We start from the raw sequence: 22265 nt of genomic DNA on the forward strand, positions 1-22265 counted from the left end.
TAGTTGAGACAACATTAACTTGATGAAAAAGTCCAGTGCCATCTTCTTGTTGCCTGAAAGTCGGTACCATCATGTCCTTTAACTACTGACTTTAAAGCTAACCAGTGAAGTGGCAGCTTTCCAGCTGCTTTTTGAACACATGAAAAAAAAATTAGCTGGATTTTTCCTGTGCCATTTGTTTCTGAACCTTATGTTTTTTTTTTTTTATTCAGCAAACACTTAAAACCCACTCAATATCAGACTTCAAGAGGTAAGGATACAATGGTTAATTACTTTTAGAAAGTCAAACTTTAGTGATTAATTTCTAGGATGATGTCACAGATCACCACTGTGGACAGGTTGGTGAAGACAGCTTCTGTTATGGCCTGCCAACAGTGCAGAACCACAATAGGGCAAGCGTATTGGAATCCTGCTTTAGGTAAAGTAAATGTTAGTGTACATCCTATAGGTTGGTAAAACAGAGTTGTCTGGTCTGTGTGATACACCAGTCAGAGATTATTCCTTGATGACATTGGTGCCTTTAGGTGACATAGAGGCACAGCTTGATGCAAAGGACAAACAGGCAGGGGCAAGGTTTCTTTGGGTTGGAGAGTTTGGGGAAAGGCTCCAAAAGAATGAGGTTTTTTTCAGGGATTTGAATCCTGGTCTTGTAAGTGGGGGGTACAGTGAGGGGTGGGTGAGTTAAAGAGGACACTGAAGGCTCAGACTCGGGCTGGTCTTGAAGGGGCATAAATAAATGTCTGGCATCATACTATGAATGGCCTCGTGTGCAGAACCAGTGGACATGGACGCTGTCCGTATTAAGTCTGTACAGGACGGACAGGAGGCACCTGAAGCCTATGACCTGAGAGGTCCTGTTGGAGTAGTCCCACAGAAAGAGTGGATGACTGAGTTTGAAGACAGCAGAATGGGTCCCAGATGTTTTCTGGAGGCCAGCTTCATAGGAAGTGGCAAATTATTAAATGTTAAGAGATGGGGGCAGCAATGACCAAAATTTCTAGTAAACCCTACAACAGTAATTCAATTTAAAAGGCCCTTGTGGGGGAAGGGAATGTAGATGTTTGGTATTGGATGTATGAATTTCGAGGTTAAGAAAAACTATAGGAATGGATGATGGAATAGTTTCAGGTACACAGAGTGTAGAAGATGGGTCGGGAATGGCTGATGCAGAGAATGTGAAGAGAGTCTCCTTTTGAAGAGTGAACAGAGAGGAAGGAAAGGGACAGTGACTCTGTGAAGCACAAGGTCAACAGAGCACCATCTCAGGCAGGATTTCAGAGATGGGAAGAGTACTGGTGGTCAAAACCATCGGAGAAGCTAGAGAAACCAGAATCCAGAATATAAGGAAAAAGATCCTGGGCTGAGAGATGGCTTAGCAGTTAAGAGATTGGCTGTTCTTCCAGGGGACCCTGATTCCATTCCCAGCACCCAAATGCTAGCTTTACAACCTTGTGTAGCTCTAGTCCTCAGGGATCTGGTACCATCTGGTCCCCATGGATGTTGTTCATGTGTAGTGAATAGACATGCATGCATGCAGGCAAAACACCCACTCCCATAACAATAAAAAATGTAAAGATTCTTGGATGAGAGATTGAGAAGATAAGAGTTGGTGGGGTGTGAAGTTGTGGAAGGAGTGGGTTGGATGTGGGGGTCGGGGAAAGAGCTTGCCACACAAGCCAGAAGACCCGAGTTTAATCCTCTGGCTGCACACAACGGTGGAAGGAGAGAGCTGACTCCACAAAGCTAGCCTCTGCCCCCGACCCCCTCACCACCCACAGAACTCAAAATAAGTAAAAATTAAAATTTGATGAAGCGAAAGTTTCATGCTCAGTAGAGCAGATAGGAAATTTGTCTCACTGCAAATGCAAGAGGCAGGCATGCTCTTCTGCAGAAAGGCAGAAGCTTGCACACTGCTGTTGAAAAAAAAAAAGCATGAAGACAGAAGCAATGAGAGCTCTAGGGGCCTGGCACTTAGGAAGTGCTTTTAGAAGAAAACCTGTTGAGAGTAAAGCTGAAAGCCTTGGTCTCCTCTGCTGTGATCCACTGTTACACGATTGCTTTAAGTGCTTGGTCTCATCGTGCTCTTCCGTTACCATCCAAGTGCGGCACACTCAGAATTGTGCACCGCCATACTGTCAAGTCCAACAAAGGTGACTCTAACCAGTTCATCCTGCCAGGACATGCTAGTTAACAGGCAGCTGTGAGCTTGAGGCTCTTACTTGTAGGGACACTTCAGACTTCTGCTGTCTAGCAGAATTACTAATATTATAAGAATGCATTTGTAGTTTCTCCTTGATGTTGAACCATTAGGGTTCCAGGATGTGTTCTGCAGGACTGCAAAGCTGGTACAGTGACAGGAACACCTCTGTTGGGGTTCACTCTCTCAGGGCTCTGGCAATCTTTGCCCTGTCTTTTCCAGTAACTGAAACTTTCTTCATGCGGCCCACCAACACTTAATTCTATCTTACTGTGGCTTTAGATCTGTAATAGCCAAATGTGTTACCCTGGGAGATAAAAAGATCTCTACTAAATGTCAGCAGTGAGGACACGGTGACAGGGTGAGTGCTCGAGGCAAGATGGGGCAGGATGGACTGTGTAGCTCCTCAGGTCTTTTCTTCTGCTCATAGATTGTGTTCATCTGTGAGAAGCTTGTGAATGGGCCAGAGAAAGTGAAGCCATCCTAATAAAAGCAGAAGGGAAAACAGTGTGGAGCCAGCATTACGTCGCCCTGCTTATCAGTTGCAGTATGAAGTTCAATGCCCTAGATTAACTACTGACTAGAAACTGCTAAGACTTGAACTGCTTACCCCAGGCCTGGCTCCATAGCTGGATTCTATCTAAAACCGACCCTTTGGGGTTTTTGTTTCTAGAAATGATTATAAATTCAATTGATTACAAACATCCACTGTTACTTTGTTTCAGCTACTGAGTATATTTAAAAAAGTCATTTTCCACTTAAACCGGATAGGTAGATTAAAGGAGTCAAAATACTGAACAAAAGTATAATTTTCAACAAATAATAGAAATAAATTTTAGACACTCAAAATAGGAATATAATGTGTGATTTGTCATGTCTTTTAAACAGGATAATTGTATTTTGTACCTCCTATTGATAGTCTGTACCTTCTAAGAATGGAGGGCAACTACCTCAAATAAGGTTTATCCTGCACTCATGCAGTGACACAGGACTATGCCCTCGAAGGAAATATGAGAAACCATCAGGCCACTAATATACAGCTCACCTTAGAGATCCGTGAGCTTTCAGCACAATGTCCCTGGTCTGTTCAACCTTCACACAGACTTTGCTGTATCTGTCTAGTAAAGCAACCTTTGATCCTAAGTAGAAAATTTTGCATGCACAAACACTCAGCACCACTGCTGAATTTACAGTCAGAGCAGAACTCACATTTTGTTGATGAGAAGTAACCTCCACTATGACTGAATTATTTATGTATTTTTGTGTGGGGGCACATGTGTATCTGTGCTTGTATCTCTGTGTGTCCTGGTCCATGCATGGAGGCCAGAAGAGGGTGTTTGTGAAATATGTGGCTTCCTCCATGGGTGACCAAATCCAAACTCTGTTCCCCATGCTTGTGCAGAAAAAATGTTCTTTGCCACTGAGCTAAAGATAGCCCCCAAGATTTTGTTTTGACATTTTATGGTAGCCAAATCTAGGTACACTGTAGAATGGCCCCTATGAGTATACAGGACTTAGTAAGTGAACAAGGTCTAAATGAATGGTTCTATTGAAAAGTATTGGGCATGCTGACAAGAGCCTGATATAGATGTCTCCTTAGAGGTCTGCCAGAGCCTGACAAATACAGAGGCAGATGCTCACAGCTAACCATTGAACTGATCATGGGGTTCCCAATGTAGGAGTTAGAGAAAAGACTGAAGGAGCTGAAAGGGTTTGCGGCCCCATGGGGAGAACAACAATGCCAACCAACCAGAGCTCCCAGGGTCTAAACCACCAGCCTGGGAGTATATAGGGAGGGCCCCATGGCTCCAGATGTATATGCATGGGAGGATGGCCTTGTTGGACATAGGTGGGAGAGGAGACCCTTGGTCTAGTGAAGGCTGGAGGCCCCAGTGTGGGGAAATTTGAGGGCGGGGAGGTGGGAGTGGGTGGGTGGGGGCACATCCTCATAGAAGCAGGAGGAGGGGGGTTCTTGAGTGGGGGGGAAATGGGGGAAGGGGATAATATCTGAAATGTAAATGAAATATCCAATAAGAAGAAAGAAAGAGAAAGGGGGGAAGAGAAAGAAAGAAAGAAAGAAAGAAAGAAAGAAAGAAAGAAAGAAAGAGAAAAGTATCCCAAAGCTAATGAGAGTGTGGCAAATATTTCTAGAAAATGTCGTATACAATGTCAGCAGTTAAGAGCCTGTACTCCTCTTACAGAAGAAAGTCTGCATCAAACAGCCCCCTACCACCTGTAACTACAGCTCTGGGGATCTGCTGTCCTCTTCTGAACTCCATGGGCATGACTACTCACATATGCACATTGACACACATGTGTACACATACACACACACACACACACACAGGTAATTAAAAATCATTTTTAAAGAGTAAATGAGCCCTATTTCCCAAACTAAAAGGGGAAATAAGGCCCCCATGTAACTATGGGTTTCTAAATATTAGTCATTAGTTCACTTATTCCAAGCAGTATGAATATCTTCAACAATATATTCTGAATTCTCATAGCATAGTTCTTTGGCTCAAAATTTGGTCCTTGTTGTCAATGAAGCATTGGGTGAGAATCATTCGAGACTCTGATGTTAGAAATGCAGGCAGCAGTCTTCATTGCTGGTATTTAGTTAGTGTCAGTAAGTGGGGGCAGAGGCAGGCAGGAGAGGAGCCTGAGGTTCCTGGGTGTGGATGAGGAATTGAGGGGTGTCTGGGTAAACGAGCAGAGAGTGTGGGATGGAGAGTGCTGCAATGGCCAGAGGTCAAGCTCCTACCCTAGTGCAAGTCCAGAGATGACTTCTGCGGCTTGGGAAATTGGATTTGCCAGTAAGTGCTGAATGTCTCCTGCTGCCCACACGCTCTGTTGAGTGCCAAGATAAATGAGCAGTGCTGCACTCCAGCTGAGTCACTGCAGAGGGCAGGGCACAGCTCTTGGAGAAGGCTCCACTGTCCATTAACCACTGACCTGAAGTGAGATAAATATGGCCCCTACGGCAGCAGCCCAGAATGGCCCAGACAGCCAATCAGCCAGCCCTGGGGAAGAGGGGCTGAGCATAGGCACAGGGTGTCTTGTCAACTAAACCTCCTCAAGGCTAACAGCAAAACAAAATGTCACCTCAGGTTCTAGACTTCCCTGGAATCTGCACTATAATCTACACACTTTTTTTTCCCCCAAAACTTGTTTCTTTTTTGTAGAGTCAGCTCTTGGGTCCTCATTCTAGGATGCAAATGGTCAGCTAAAGAGACTCAGCTTTGGGGAGCATTAGAAGAATATAGAGATGAACAGAACATGACACCCTCGAGCCTTGTTTAAATAATGAGACATCAGAATCCACAGTGGTACTGATTATATATATATCCTGATATAGGAAACCCAGTTACTGATTCATACCAGGTATGCTGACGGTGCCCAGAGGAGTCTTCAATTGCTTCATCTGCTTGTAAAGCAGATAATCCTTTTCTTGTCTCTTCACTTTATCAAAGAGCTGTGTGCAGGTTACGTTAATGGCCGGTCTGGGTTTTTCATTCTTGAAAAACACCCTCGCAGAACATTTGCCCGAATGTTCCTCACCTTCCTGCAAGAAAAGTTTTGAAGTTACCCAGGAAGGTTCCTTCTCACCTGTGCTCACTGCGGTTTACACAAACACACCGAGCATGAGTCCAGTGAGTTTGTTAACTTTATAGAAGGTGGGTTTTCATGCTTATGGCCCTTGTTTAATGTGAACTGTGAACTGGCTAGAACCCAGAATCACCCGGGAGATGGGCCTACCGGCATGACTGAGGGGTTATGCTGTGTTGAGCCTCCCTGCTGTGGCTATCTGTGATCCTGGATTGTATACATGGAGACAATGAGCTGAGCGGCCCATGGATTCATCTCTGCCTGCTTTCTGGTTGGAGGTGCAGTGACTTCCCTGCTGTGGTGGACTATGAGCCAGACCAATGCTTTGTCTGGAAGCTGAGACACAGCAGTACAGTAGCCTTCGATCTTTGCTGGCCCTTTAGTGTTCACTTCCTGATTTCCTCCGTACTTAATAATGCTGGGTATCGTGCTATGAAATAGCACAGATGTCTGTTGAGCCCTTCTTGGCTCAGACTTCTAGGGTAGGGCTGCTTTGCTCTCTCTGGAACCAACACTTAGTTGGTTCTTAGAGTACATGGGTATTAAGCTTACTAACTTGAATTGGAAGACAAAGCTGGTTCCTATTAATGAAAACACATGTATGTCCTTGCATGAATTTGTTCCTTTCATTCTGTTTAAAGACCCAAAATGCTGATGTTTAAAAAGGAACCCACTCTCTGTCGTAAGCTCTCAGTACTTGAATTGCTTCCTGTCTGAGCTCAGCTACTCACCCCTGCTATAATAATTTTGCCTACCTATTCTGAGATCTAATCCAAGTTAGATACCCCAGTCATCCTCATATTGTGGATTCTGTGTGCACCCTCACTCACTTCAAATCCGAAAACATCGGAGATTCTCCTGGACTTCGGTTGTCTTCTCTTCGATAGTAATTCTTCCCCATTTTGGTAAAGGTTCTTTAACCTGAGCATTAAAGCCAAGGACCTATCCCCAGAAAAATGTGCATGCTCACGCCACCAACACTAGACTTAGAATGAGGAGTTCACAGTCACTGGCCAAAGCCCCACCCAAGCCAAGCCGTGGGCTCCTAGTCTGGGTGCCCTATCCAAATGTGGCTGGTGGAACAGCCGAAGCAGCCACCTTCATTTCTTTTCTGTGGTTTAAATGGCATCCTGATTAAAGCAAGATGAACCAGAAATAAACTCGAAAGGCCCACAGTGAAAGAAATTATAATCAAGTTGGATCTTCAACAGAAGCCTGCTTCTAGAACTAGTTCAAAAAACCAAAATAAGCTTGCCATGGGGCAACTTTTCTCTCACAGTGCCTGTTCTGGGTGGGAGGAGGGGCTTCTGGGGCACATTAACATGCTAACTGCTGGTGCTGCCTAGAAGAACTGAAAGGCTCCCTCAGAGCAGCCTTCCTGCTCCTTTGGTGTCTGCCATCGCCAAGGAAGAGGAAAGGAGCTGGGTACAAGGTCTCCTCTCTTTAGCCCAGCAGACAGCTCCATGGAGGCAGTGCTGTGAAGAGGAACAGCTGACCTCCGCTCCTGCGGCACTCTTAGTGGACTTACTATATTCCAAGTCCAGAGGAACCTGTTGTCGGTCAGAAAAACCCCAGTAATCATTATCCCGTTAGCTTTGCTCTCATGCCTTCAGTTTGCAAAACTAGAAATCAAAGGCATCTTTCTAATCCTTTGAGAGAAATAAACTACAAGGCTAATAAGCCTAGTCTGGGTTTATTGGTTGTGAATTCTAGTAAGCTTTCTTCCAGAGGCATTGAGTTAGGGATGGCATGCCTTATCCCGGATGCTCTGCCTCCCTGTGACCCTTTGATGTGCTGCATGGCCTGAAATTCCCAGGCTTAGACTCAGACCACCACTGTTGACAATCTGGGCTGGCCGCTCAGCCTTGCTCCTCACAGGGCTGTTCATCTGCTTCTGATTTCCACATCTGTTTTTCTGCTTACTCTCCCCTAAAAATGGGGTGAAGGCAACTTAGCAAACCATGGGCTGCGTGGCGAGGATTGTAGGGAGGAAGGCAATGCCTGCAGCATGCATGGGCCCTGCTCTGTGTTCTGTGCAATGCGTCTGTGTGTGTGATTCTTTAACCTGATATGGAATTGGCCTCGTGCTATGCCAGCCTGCCAACTAGAAATGTCACCAGCTGACAGGAAAAAGAACATATTGGCATTCCATAGTGAGTCATTTAAAGGACTATGAAGTGTGAGTAGGGACACCCATGGGAGCTGTGAAATTTACTCCCAGGGGCCCTAAGGAAGGGGAAAATGATAGGTATGTGGACACTTTTAAATGCAGATGTATAAAGCGCTCATTGTTGAAGCCATTAGTAAGAGATCAGAAAAGGGAGCCGGTCCCCAGGCATGCTCTAGGAATTCCAAACTGCCACAGAGTGCAGTAGCCACAGAACTGCAGCCTGACATCAGGGACTTGAGTCTTGGACTAGGACAGATATGTGATCATCTGGGGTTCTTCTAATTTGCACGACCCCTGTTTATATGGCTGAGACTGCATACCTGGAAATTATGCGCAAAGTGGCTCATGCTAACTTTCAGAATAGTACACCTGCCAATCACAACGGTCTGCCTTCACATGACAGGACTTGTACATCATGAAATGGTACTCAAAGAAACACAAATGCTGGGCACAGGAGACCTCGCTACAAGTCATTGGTCAGGGAGGTCCTGGAGGTACCCAAAACAGCATGACTAAATAGTAGGACCCTGTTACTCAAGACACCATCATGGTTGCAGAAACATCAAGAAGTCAGTCTCAAGCTGACCAGGAAAGGCTCCCTACTGGCTGGTTCTCACAGAGCTAGAAACTGCTCTGCAGGCTGCTGGAGGAGAAAGGTGATCAAGAACCTCAGCACCCTGTAAGCTACAACATGGCCTGCCAGGAAAGCACCATTGACACAATGCTTTTGGAGGTAACCAGTCAGTTTCTGCTAAAGTGTGAGGTCTGCCCTGCGGGAGTGACTTCACGTCTGATACTGTACGCCTTATCTTGGGAAATCGTTGGCCTCAGGGGTGCTGTTTCGATAAATGGTCACATTGTTACACTGCCGTAACTATTTATGTTTATTCCCTTAGGTCTTTGCCACTTTTAACCTTGGTCGGATAACCTTCCTTTTGCAGCGAGAAGCAGTTAATGCTGAGACTCACGGCTGGCCAAAATGCTGAGGATAAATGACTGAGTTCTCAGCCACAGATGAGCAAATGGAGCATCTATATCAGCATCCTCATCCCAGGCTCCAGGAACATCAAAGAAGAGTGTGCAGAAAGGATGGAAGAGAGAGAAGGGTGGGGATGAAAACGACAGAAAGGCTGTCTTCGTTCTAGGAGCGAGAGCTGCTATGGGAGCCCTGGCCGTTCTTCCAGATGACCCAGGGTTGATTCCCAGCACTCACACTGGCTCACAACTGTCGGTCACCCCAGTTTTAGGAAGTCCAATATCTTCTAGCCTCCAAGGGCAGCAGGCACACACCTAATGTACAGACATACATGAAGGCCAAGCACCCATATGTAGAGAACCACTTTTTAAAGCTGTCTCTTTCATGACAGGGCAGATGCGGTGGCCTGCTGAGGCCCCACCCCTAGCTGAGAAACTATTGGCAGTTGAGAAACTATTGGCTGCTGGGGAGAGGAGACTCACTTTTCCTTGGTGATGTGGCCACTGGAATGTTGCCCGTGCCTCAGTGGATGGATCCCGATACATTTGTATGTGGTCAGTACTAATTAGCTCAATGGGCTATTCCTAATAACAATAATGGGCTTGAAGGAGGAAGGTAGGTTGGTGGGTGTTGGGAGTGGGAATTGGAGAAAGACACCAGGGGCTGGAGAAGTTCAAATACATTGTATATGTATGAAAATTTGAAAGAATAAATTAAAATATTTAAAAATGAAAACTGAGCATAGTGATTTCAGAAAAGAATTGACTATAATTGTAAAAGTAACGAGTCTCCTCAGCAATCCTGCCTTGCCTGTAGGCCACTTCCTAGTTCCTGCCCATCCCCCTGCCCTCTTGCTGCATGCTCAATAAGCTATTTTTCTGTCCTCATGAAGGGTAAGGTCACTTGCCACCTGTGGGTCCGCCCCACTGCTGCGGTGGGCACTCAGTCCCCTGGGCTTTGTCCCTCCATTCTTGCAAACAAATAGGATGGAAAGAGAAGATCTCCAGGCTTCATTTGTTCATATTCACACTTCTTTCTCTAAATACAAGCACCACTTATGGACCTTGCTGATAGGCTGCATCGCCAATTGGGGTGGCTTACCTGCTCCGGGTTATATTGCTCTGTGCTAAATACCAAGTCCACTTTGCAGCCCTCTTGAGGGTCCACCTGAAATACAAAAGCTTCATCTTAACACACTGGGAACAATACAAGCATTTTCATATCAAGAATATTCTTGTTGGGTTGTGGTGGCACTTGCTTTTTAATCCTAACACTCAGGAGGCAGAGGCAGGCAGATCTCTCTGAGTTTGAGGCCAGCTCACTCTACATAGCGAGTTCTAGGATAGCCAGGGGCACAAGTAAAGCAAATCACGTTCTTGAGGCCAGAGAGGTGACTCAGTGGTTAAAAGCATTTTCTCCCCTTTCAGAAGACCCAGGTTCAATTCCCAGCACCCAGATTGTGGGTTACAACTGTGTGTAACTCCAGTACCAAGGGAGTAAGTGCCCTCTTCTGGACTCCAAGGGCACCAGACATGCATATAATGTACTTACATACATGTAGATATGTGCTCATACACATAAACTTTTTTTAAAATATTAAAAGCATTATGTTTGTGAGCACCGTGCTGTCCCAGTGGAGTTACTGTAAATATGCCTCAGTAAAGCTGGAGGTTCCTGAAAAGGAGAGACTTTGTTCTGACTGTACTGTTTTGCTTATGATTTGGTACCTACTTAGAAAGATGGAGCTGGGGAAAGGATGTGGTGGATCCAGAGCGGAAGCTGACTTTTGTGAGAGTAGTTAAATGAGAAACAGGCATGTGCACAGGCAGGGTGGCAGTTCCTTTGCCCCCTGGGTGTTCTGTACCTGCCCCAGGCCCTGATCTGGGCGTCATCAGGAGCATAGGTGAAGGCTTCCTGTGTCACGCTTGGTCAAATAGAATACAGGCAACAAGGGAACAGTGAACTTTCAGGTGAGAACAGACAGAGAGTGATGGGCAAGGGAGGTGCCCGAGACAATACAGTATCCACGCTGGGGGCTGAAGGATAGTCGGGCAGCCGCCATGTCTAGATCTGGTGATGCCCTACAGGCAGAGATAATAGAAGACTTTTCAGATCTTATGCTCTTTGGTATAGTCTCGATATTAAGTGTTCCCTAGAGATCCCGGGCTAAAGGCTTTAAGGCTTAGTGCCTCAAGGTACCACTGGGAGAGGTGGGACTTTAAGAGGTAGGGTCCAATGGCAGGTCTTGAGGCCACTGACACATGCCACTGCAAGACCTTAGTCTTCCTTTTTCTACCCTTTCCTTCCTGGCCACGAAGTGGGCCTGTGATGTGCTTTCTCCCCTCAAACATGGTGAGACGGAGCCATCATGGAATGAAACTCTGAAACTGTGAGTCAAAAATAAAATGTTTTCCCTTTATGAATTGATTGTCTTAAGTACTTGCTGCAACCCAAAACTGATTAACACAGCCTTCCATTGTAGCAGGCAGGCAAACTCCCTAAACTTTTCATATGCATGTTTGCATGTTTTAACCTCCTGAACTACTTCTAGCATATATTTTTAGGTAAATTTAAATTATCTAGAATTTTTATATTATTTGCCATCATTTTAAAAAACAAAACAAAATGACCATTCATTAAAAAGTATTATCCAGAAAAAAAGGGAATTTTGTGTTACATAGAACTGAAGTCATTTCATATAATGCCGATTAATTGGAATTTTATCAACATTAATTTTGTTTAAATTTTGGCTCAAGTACACAATGACTAATCCTGGTTGTTTTATCTTAAATAGATCAGATATCATCCGTCCCTACTATTACATCCGGGTAAGAGATAGGAGTGAATGGCAATTATTTGTGTAGAAAATATTTGAATATGAAAATACATGGCTGTTTCTGGAAGGGAACGGTGTTTGTCTGGAGTTCATTGTAAGCTTTCAACATGTTACCAAAGCCACACAGAAGTCTGTCTGTCTGCCCATTCCTACATCAAACAATGGGAGCTAAGAGACAGACTTCCTAGCCAGCTTTCCCAGAACCTACTTCCGGTATGGAAGCCATTAATAGTCAGTGTGGCTGAGGGGAGTCTGGATGTGAGTCCTAAGTTTAGCAAAGTTTTCTGCAGCAGACAAGGCCCGAAGTAACTTTTGAAAATTTCTAAGTTACATTTCTTTGGCATTTGTGTGTGTGTGTGTGTGTGTGTGTGTGTGTGTGTGTGTGTGTAGGAGGTTGGGGGGGTGGGTAACTTGCAAGAGATGGTTTTCTCCTTCTACCATGTGGGTGTCAGGGACCAAACTCAGGTCATTAAGCTTGGTGGTGTCACATACACACACACACACACACACACACACACACACACACAATGCCTCTAACCTGTAAGTCCCACTTGCTCCATAACAAATAACATCCTTGGAACGCTGGGGCTGTTGTTCATGTAAGAATGTAAGCTCCAGGCATTCGCTTCTGTAAACAAGCTTGGTTGCACCAACTGCACAGGATATGTGCTTGGTCACATGTAGGCAGGATGCATGGCAGGGTGTATGCTTGCCTCTGATTGGACGAAACCAGGAAGTATATAGCCTTGTGGAGTCTGCCTTTATAAACCTGTGACTAGTATAAATTGGTGCCATACTCTACGAAGCTGTCTATTATTATCCATGGTCCTGGTCAGTATTTAATAAAGCCTGCTTGAATTTGGCTCAAAAAATTGTGGTAGTGATCTTATTCTCAACTGGTGGGATTAACAGTGCAAACATTTATAGCCACTAAGCCATCTTACCAGCTCCTGCACTAACTCTTGAGCCACTGTTAGTTCCATAAAAAAATGTAGAAACAAAGGGTAGGAGTTGGTATTTCAGAGGGAATGATCAGAGCCAGAAGAAGGCAACTTTTCCTTGCCCTCAAGTTCTAGGCCTTTAAAGGCTTGCTGCCCTGACTCTGGGCCCCCGCCCTTCACTTGTGACCCTGAGGACCTGGCATATTCCCTAGGGAGTCATAACCTCTCCCCTTCCCCCCATCCCCCCCCCCCAAGTGCTGTCTTCTCTGTAGGAGCCAGAACCAGAACGGCCCTCAGATTTTCAGATGAGGCACTGTAAAAGAAGAGAAGGAAGAAGCCAAGCAGATGGGAAGCCTTTGAGATATGCAGGAGGACTTAGCAGAGTTGGCCGAAACAGAGAAGTGGATTCTGCGTATTTATTGATTTTTGTTGTTTGTTTGAGATACAGTCTCACTTGTAGCCTTGGCTAGCCTGAGAAGCACTGTTTAAAACTCACAGAGATCCACCTGTTTCTGCCTTGGAGCTCCGGGATTAAAGGAGGTGGGAGGCTTAAGAGACTATTTGAACGAACAGGAAACACATGAAGCTAACTGAGGGCTCAATAGACTATTCTCTGGTAGGAGGGGGAAGGAGAGAACTAGGGCCAGGTTCATTAAGGCTCCCAGCTGAGTCAGCCTCTCTGAAGTGTTACTTTCTTTGCTATTTGCTTATTGTAACTAGATACCCTTGAATGCGTCTATATTGGATCCCAACTAGGATTCTAGTACTTTTAGTTGTCCTTTATCGTGTATCAAGGCTCACCCTTATCTAATCTCCCCAAAGCCTCTCCCTTCTTCCTTACCCAGAGTCACAAGCTACTTAGCTGGCCTGTGAGAGATAAGCCCCTGGAATCATCACAAGGAGGGCGTCTCCCTTCATCTGGGATGGGCAGGAGCTTTGACTCTTAATGTCCTTGATTGGCAGCCTTCTCATTCAGCAGGACTCACTCTAGGGTGACAGAGTGTCTGCCTTACTCCAATCCTAGGCTAGGTGAGGGGAAAGCAGGCAAAAACAATACCATTGTCTGCCCCCGGGCAGCCTAGAGCAGAAAGGACTCATTTATATGCCACTGTGGACACGGCGATCTGATTACAGTTGACTTATGAGGTTTGAAAGGATGACTGATCCAATCTAGGGCTCTGGAGGTGATGTTTGAGTTCAACTCTGAAGACGGAGGAGGAGCTGACTTTTGGGGTGGGAAGGGGAGGGGGTGAGTCATCACACACAGGGGGGGAGGGAAGGTTGAAGTGCCTGAGGAGCAGCCTGGGAAACTGAAAGACAGACAGACAGACAGACAGACAGACAAGCTAAAATCAGAGCAGGAAGCAGCTGACTAGGTGGGCAAGGGTTACCTAGCAGGTTAGAGTGAACATGACTTATGGATGAGGGGTGGTGGGTGGGTAGGGGGGGCTTTAAGAAGACTTCTGGTACAAGAACAAAAAAAAAAGGAATACCCACAGCAAGGAGGTGGGATGGAACAGGACACAGGAAGCAGGAAGCTTCCCTAGATGACACAAGTGCAGGGGGACTTGAGCCAAAGTGGGGACCATGAAGTGCATGTGGTCAGAAGTGCATGCTGCACTGACACAAGTCCCTTAAAGGTAAAAAAAAAAAAAAAAAAAAAAAAAAAAAAAAAAAGGGGTCACTAGAGAGGTGGCCCAGTGACTGAGAACACTGGCTGCTCTAACAGAGGTCCCAGGTTCAATTCCGTAACCTGCATGGTGGCTCCCAACCATCCTTAACTCTGGTTCCAGGGGCTCTGATGATCTCTTATGATGTGTGTTCCTCAGGCACACATGAGCTGCACAGACATACACACACATTATGCACAGTGCTATTTGATGAACCATCTACCACATATATGTGGTTCTATAAGATTAATATGCCACTCCGGTTGAATAAAAATGTAGTACATGGGCTGGAGAGATGGCGCAGTGGTTAAGAGCACTGTTTGCTCTTTCAGAGGACTTGTGTTTGGTTCCCAGCAGCCATAATCACAATAGGTGGCTCACAGCATCTGAAGTCTAGCTCCAGGGGCTCTGTTGCCCTTTTCTAGTCTCCATGGCTCCTAAACACACACACACACACACACACACACACACACACACACACACATTAAAATAATCTTAAAAGTATAATCTCTCAAATTACATATAATGTACAACACTTGATAACACATTACTATGTTCCTGGTCACATGGTTATCCCATCTACCTTTGTGTGATGACACACTATAATGGTCATACAAGGACAAATGGCCTTCCACTGCAATTGTCAGTACATATCTCCATTGTTAAGTGACAAGTGACCGTAATTAAATGCTAGGAACACATTTTATATTGAGACAACATGCTAGCATCAAGGATCATTTGAAATGTTCCTGTTTGCAAAACAACAAGAGACATCAGACTGGGCCAACACTGGGCACTTCCTGAACACTCTCTATGAGCTAAGTATTCTAAGACAGCTCTGAAGGCCTGTTTGAGCTCACCAGAAGGAAAGTCAAAGTAAAGAGACTGTGGGTTGTCACTGTGCAACTCCTAGATACTAACCATGGCAAGGTAGATGGGGTCTGCTGTAGGTCATGATTTGGGGTTACAACTGCCCTGCCTGGCTTGCTGGGAAGTTAGCCTGGTACAGCCTGGAGGTCAGCAATCTTCATCATTGATCAAACCAAATCTGTATGGGCACTCTCCAACCTAGAAACCCTGCTCTGTATGTCTCAGAGAAGCTGTGAGCTGATTGGCAATGGGCTGACACACGAGGCTGTTCACACTATGTTGTGAGGTATGCCGGTGTTGGAGGCTGACTTTAAGCAGCTAACATGGCGGTGCCTGCACGGAATAGTATACAGCAAGCCTAGCAAACAAAGCAGGCATGTGTCCAGCAACATGGACAAATCCTGAAAACCCTGATTTGCACACAGACCAACATATCTTCCATAAAACAGTTACAAATAGAATGTGCAGCTGACATTTGGAAATTGTTGTCACTGGAAGGGTGGTGGATATGGGGACAAGCATACTCTCCCCCCCCCCCCACCCTGCTCTTGCCACTAAGGAAAGTTAAGTATGGGCCTTGAACCAGGAAGTTGCTTCCTCAGCACCTCTGACCCCCACCCTATCCCTGCACCTTCCCCAAAATAAATTTACAAACAGGCCTTAAACACACACACACACACACACACACACACACACACACACACACACACACAGAGAGAGAGAGAGAGAGAGAGAGAGAGAGAGAGAGAGAGAGATGGCTCAGCAATTAAGAGCACTGACTACACTTCTAGAAGTTCTGAGTTCAATTCCCAGCAGCCACATGGTGGCTCACAATCATCTGTGATGGGATCTGATGCCCTCCTCTGGTGTGCATGAAGACAGTATACATACATACATCATATACACATACACATACACATACACATACACATACACATACACATGAGATAAATCTTAAAACAAAAGCAAAGAAACACAAAGCACTTAAAAGCATCAATCCAACTCAAAGTGACTTGGTGTAGGTGCTCCACCTCATAGCTTAGCTTAATGTTTTCATAGTTTTCTCACTGTTAGAGCAATTGGGTCCAGGGATGTGGAAAACACAATACAAGGTTTTAAATCCAGCCCAACTCCCAGATCCTGGGATAGCTACTCATGACCAGCTGAGTCCCTCTTGCCTACCACACAATCTCTTTCTGCATCTTGAACAATAGGCTGCTTGCTACATCTGTGTTGTCAAAAGCGAGACCATTAAATTCATTTTATTGGAGCTGAATCCAACACTGTGCAGAGGGGAGCCAGCCCTAGCTTTCCCACCACAAGGAGCAGGCTGCAATGAAGAACAGAGTATCTAATACCCAGCATCATGCCACCCAAACTGACCATCTGCAAAACAGATGAGGCCATCCCACTTTTCTTAAACATAGCCAGAGGCAGAGAGCATTATTCTCCTGTTCTCCAGAATAAAGTTCTTTACTAAGAAAAGGCAAACAAAGCAAGTTGTCATGTGACTGCCACAGTGGCATTAGCAGCTCCTTACTGCGGACTTCTTTTTAATTCTGGCTGAACAAAAAGCTTATGTGTTCCAGCCTAGAATATAATGCCTTACAACCTGAACCATTAGCAGTGCATAGGTTATATTTGAATCTGGGCTTTGTGCAGTTTGTTTGCAGATTCCTTCCTGCCTGCTCCCCAGTGGCCACGGGAAGAGTTGTGTCCGCTCCTCCTGGCTGTACTGTCCTCCTTCTGGCTTCTTGCGCTTGATTTGCAGTTGCTTGGCGGTGTGGAGGCTACTTTCAAAGTCCTGTTTGAGAAGCATACAATGTGGTGCCTTCAGATTCACCACCATCACCATCATCGATCTTTCTTTTTTGGTAAGAGAAACACTCCTCAGATCCTTTCCAAATCAATACCATGTCTTTATTTAGTACTTATGTATAAAAGCAACCTGCAAGGCACAGCGAGTGGATGGATTAATTTCTATGCCTGTACCTATTACAGTCAGATAAACCCATCCGTCTATCTGTCTGTCTGTCTGTCTGTCCATCCATCATCCACCTGTCTATCCATCTATCTTGCCACACATCCATCCATGTACATCTACCACTCTCCCTCTATGCCTACCTGACTTCACATAGATCCTGTGCAGGGACTCAGTCACCAAGCCCTTAGGTAGGATATTCTCACTATTGCCATTTTTATACATGAAGAAACAGGCGGCTTGTCCCAGAACAAGGAATTGCCCAGTCAAGAGCTCTCAGTTGTCGCACGTGGCCTATCCCCAGAGCCCATCCTTCCCAACTGCAAGCACAGAAGTTATAAAAGCAGATCTCAGCAGTCCCTTTTAAGGAAAGGGAGACTGCAAGCTGGCTGCTGGTGTGTGTGCATGAGGAAGAGGTGGGATGAAGCCTTGGCCAGAAGTGGACCTTGTGCTGTGCCTACAAACCAGTTCCTGGAGATGAGAACCTTTCTCTGGGAGGGAGTAGCCAGGAAGAGTCTGTGTGCTTGATTGCTAGGGTATCATAGCAAAGCACCACAAATTGAACAGATAGTTTTCCTCTCACAGTTCTGAAGACTAGAAGCCCAGGGTCAAGGTGTCAGCAGGACTAGCTCCATTTGAGCTGCAGTTGGAATCTATCTTTCCTCTTCCTGGCTCTAGGTAGTAGATGCCAGTCCCTGGCATTCCTGGCTTGCAACTGCATCCCTCCAGTCTCTGCCTCTGACTTTGAATGCAGTTCTTCCCTCTGCTGTCTGTATCTATATAAAGACAGAAGTCATTAGATTTAAGACCCAGGATAATACAGTATGACCTCATCATCTTTTGATTACATCTCCCAAGACTCTCTTTACAGTAAGGGAGCACTCACCAGCTGGGTTAGGACTTCAATTTCCCTTTGGGAAGATACAATACAATCCTTAACAGGTTGGACATAAAGATACTCTGAGACTGTAGAAGGAACCCTAAGGATAGACCCTTTTGGATAAATTGTGAATGGATGCATGGCTCAGGATAACTGTGGAAAGTTCCAGAAAAGGACCAAGACAAGCAAGAGAAAGAAAAACTGCTCCAGACAGAAGTGAGATCCACTACCCAGCATAGCTGGAGAGTTAACTAACACATTGACATGGGGTAGACTTGGGGTTGAGGGCACAGTACTGGGCAGGGGCCAGGTTAGAGGAGGTCTCTTCTAATGACATTATTCTCATGTTGTGGGTATTCACCAGAACACCCTAGAGGGCTTGCTAAAACCCTATGTGCTGGGCCCACCCACTGAGGATTAATTCAGTCAGTCTGGGGTGAAGTCTGAGAACTTGTATTTCAACAAATCCTAGCTGGTATTAAGGCTGTTGGCCTCAGGACCACACTTGGAGAAGTTCTTTCTAGCTGCTGGGTGGAACTACTGAAGTTCTGAGGGACAGGAAGTGACCAGTAAGTCTAGCAACCAGGGTTCACATTCAGTAGTAAAGTGAGGGCATCATCAGAATCAGGGAAATAGGGGAATTCCTTTAAAGTGTGATCAGTGTGAACACCCAGCATCTCTGGAGAATCAAGATATGATACTTCAGAAATCAAAGTGGCAAGTCCACCCTCTGGCTCAGTAGCAACTGACACACTATCTATCAATCAAGTATGGGCTAGTTTCCAATTTTTAAAGGAAATTCACTCCTTATTCACTTACTTATTCATGTCCTGTTACATGAATAAGTACTCTGCTGTCTAATATTCCCTCTCAAGTACAGATGTTTTAAACAGTGTGACCAAGGCAGTTTATATAGAAAAGCATTTCATTTTGGGCTCATGGTTTCAGAGGGTTAGAGTCCATGGCCATCACACTGGGGAGCATTGCAGCAGGCAGGCGGGCATGGTGCTGGGTAACTTCGTCTTGTCCACAAGCATGTGGTAGAGAGAGCTAACTGGGAATGGTGGGACTTCTGCAGGTGAGATTAAACCCTTGAGAATCTTAGGGGTCAAAGTTCTCCGCTCAGTAGTATTCTCCCACACATCTCCAACCCGACTTACAAGATCCCATGCCTTACTAATTAGTAATTAAACGCTGGACACCCTCGGAAGCTGGGATTTAAATCTTTGTTGTAATTCAGCCAATCTCATAGTTAGGGCTTTGGTTTGGTTTTCTACAACTTGAACTCCATGGTTGCTGGAGATACCCTTCCACGGGACACTGAGAAAACTTTAGACTTTATACACATCTGGGGCTGGGCAACTGTATTTCTGAGTTTATCCAGTGATGCTAGAAACAACAAGCCAGAATCATTATTTTCTTTATTTCTCAAGTTTTATGTGTAGAGTCCCTAAATTCTTTGCTTCTCACAATAAGTGAATCTGGATAATCAAATGCATTTATCTCAACGAGTTAGTTAAATGATTCACACCAGGATTTTCGGTGCTTTCCATGCTTGCAGGAGAGGCTTCAATATCTATAGGCATCAGCAACTTGGGAAGCCTGTACCGAATCTGTAAGAATGAGATTTAGGGCAGACATGGTGGTGTGCAGTTTTAATGAGAGGCAAGTGATCCCGGTGAGTTGGAAGTCAGCCTGGTCTACACAGTCGAGTTCCACAGCAGCCAGGACTATGTAAAGAGACACTATCTCTAAAAGAGGCTTGAGGTTATTAGAATGGCTTCCAGGCTAGTTAGTCCAACAATGGCTGTCTCCTAACAGAACGGCCAAAAATCTAGTAGATACTTAGTCCTTGGGGCTGGATGTCTCAGCCAGTCCTCGGTCTATGTTAGAGTTCCAGAGAAGCCGTTCTAATACCAGTAAAGAAATACCTCAGCATCAGGGTAGATAAACTTGTCAGTGAGAGTGAGGGAAACAGGCAGACTTTTAGGTGAGCTGCCACCAGAAGATGTGGCCCAGATTTAAGGTGAGTCTTCTGGCTTCATATGATCCAAGATTTAGGGTGGGTTTTCCAACCTCAATGAGTCAATCAAGAAAAATCTCTCACAAGCGCACCCAGCTGCTTGGGTTTTAATTAATTCCAGATGTAGTCAAGTTGACAACTGATATTAGACATTACTGCAAGGTTGTGTTCTAAGATGCATAGTGGATGCCTGGAAACACAGACAAGAGCAAGCCCCATATGTGGTGTTTGTCCTATACACGCATGCCTACGACACTGTCAATAACTTAGGCACAGTAGGGGATTATTAGGCCAATCTTGGTTGTTAAGTTTATTGGATTGAGAAATGCCTAGAAAATTAGTAAAGCACACTTCTGGGTGTGTCTGTGAGAGTTTCTGGAGATGATTGGCATGTGATGAGTGGAGAAAGTCAGACACACCCTGAACGTGAGTCTAACAAGCTGGAGGTGCAAATGGAACAGAGAGATGGAAGGAGGAGGAAGCTTACATTCTCAGGACTTCTCTTCCTCTGGATCTCTGTAGCACTTTGTTTAGAATTTATTTAAAATTTTTAAAGAAGTTGAGTGACTACTTTTAATAGTAAATTTTGTTCTCTCATAATTCCATACATGTACACCGTGTTCTGGTACATTTGACATCTTGGGCAGGCATTCTTACTGCGGCCATTATCTGTGGACTCTAGATTGGTCAGACTTTGAATATACACTTGCATAGTTACTCTCTGGGCCTTCGGTCTCACGTTAGGACTGAATCATTGGCTTGTTTTTTTTTTTCTTAGAAGTACAAGTTCTGGAAGTGAGCAGCTACTGGTTCATGGGCTTTCTATTCTGTAGGTGGCTGCCTTGGGACTATCCTGCCTCTCATTGTGTAAGGCAAGCTAATAAATCCATACAAAATTATATGTACATTTTATCTGTTCTGTTCCATGAGAGAACTCTGGCTAATACAGTGAGAATGAACAATAATAAAATAGAACAACTATAATATTCAATAATAACATTTAACATTTTGTTAATGTCAACTCTAGCATCCTTAGTAGATGAAGTTGCTTCACCAGAAGCACCATGATGTTGTAGCAGGTGATCTGATAACTAGGATAGCCATCAGGTGACTAGCAGGCAGGTATCATTTACAGTGTGGGTACACTAGACAATTGGGTGATTCACATACAGGGTGGGACAGAGTGGGCTAGCATGAGATTTCAGACTATCAGGATGAAAAAGAATTTAAAACTTTGCAATTATCTATTTCTGAAAACTCCAACTTAGTATTTCTGCTACTGACCATCAGTAACAAACCACAGAGAGCAAGAACCATTGTGGTAGTGCCGGCTGCTATATATGGCATTTGTGTAGGCACCAAGAAGTAAAAAGCACAGGTTCTAAGCACAGCTCTACTAATTCAGGTCTTATTTTCAGTAAAAGCTGTTCATCATCAACCACAAAGTTATTTTCATACTAATGGATCCAAGATGGTTCCCTCTGTATCTAGAGAGAATCTTCCAATAGTACTGGTCTCTTCCTTTTGCTTCATTTCTGAATTATTATATAAACCACTGGTATGTGAGGTGTGAGTATAAAAGTATAAGAGAGTATAGAAACCAAGGAACCAAAAGAAAAAACAGCAGCTGTGCACCTTAGGAGCACAGTCACAAATTTAACCCTTTAAGCTCATTTATAACACAACAACTTGAATGATGAGACACCCGAAGCTCACGCGTGAAAGGAATTCCCGTGCTCCAGCAAAATCCTGTTTCCTTTCTTCTCTCTGCCATTGCTGGCTAAACCCTATCCTCACTCCTTTCGTCTTAGGGCCACATTTGGGGACTTTCCATCATGGTGGGAAGGTGGGGAAATGAGAAGAAGCAGGTTGTACTGTCAAGAGCTCAGAGGCATCTAGTCTCCCCTCACACCACACTGGGACCCACTGGTCTAACATTCTGCTTCTAAATGTCCCCTCTGGCTTCATCCTTGGTGAGAAAACACAAATGCCATGCTGTTCCAAGAAAGGCAAACCTCCCATCTCATGAGGTTGCTTTTATGAGTCAGCCTCAGTTGGAGAAAAAGAACTCGTTTGTGACTGAAAATTGTTGTACCATTCTTAGGTTCTGGA

At 44.9% G+C, this 22265-nt stretch overlaps 1 protein-coding gene across 1 annotated transcript in view; it reads right to left on the reverse strand.

Annotated features, from left to right (window-relative positions):
- Rarres1 (retinoic acid receptor responder 1) overlaps nucleotides 1–22265 on the reverse strand; it is a 36027-nt gene that overhangs the window by 5297 nt on the left and 8465 nt on the right. Inside the window, exons 2-3 of the mRNA XM_034500533.2 lie at nucleotides 10054–10119; nucleotides 5579–5762 (exon numbers count right to left, since the gene is read on the reverse strand). Coding sequence (XP_034356424.1) covers nucleotides 5579–5762; nucleotides 10054–10119 — 250 coding nt within the window. The remainder of the gene's footprint in view (nucleotides 1–5578; nucleotides 5763–10053; nucleotides 10120–22265) is intronic.

This window comes from Arvicanthis niloticus, chromosome 4, assembly GCF_011762505.2.
Source record: "Arvicanthis niloticus isolate mArvNil1 chromosome 4, mArvNil1.pat.X, whole genome shotgun sequence".
Classification (NCBI taxonomy): domain Eukaryota; kingdom Metazoa; phylum Chordata; class Mammalia; order Rodentia; family Muridae; genus Arvicanthis; species Arvicanthis niloticus.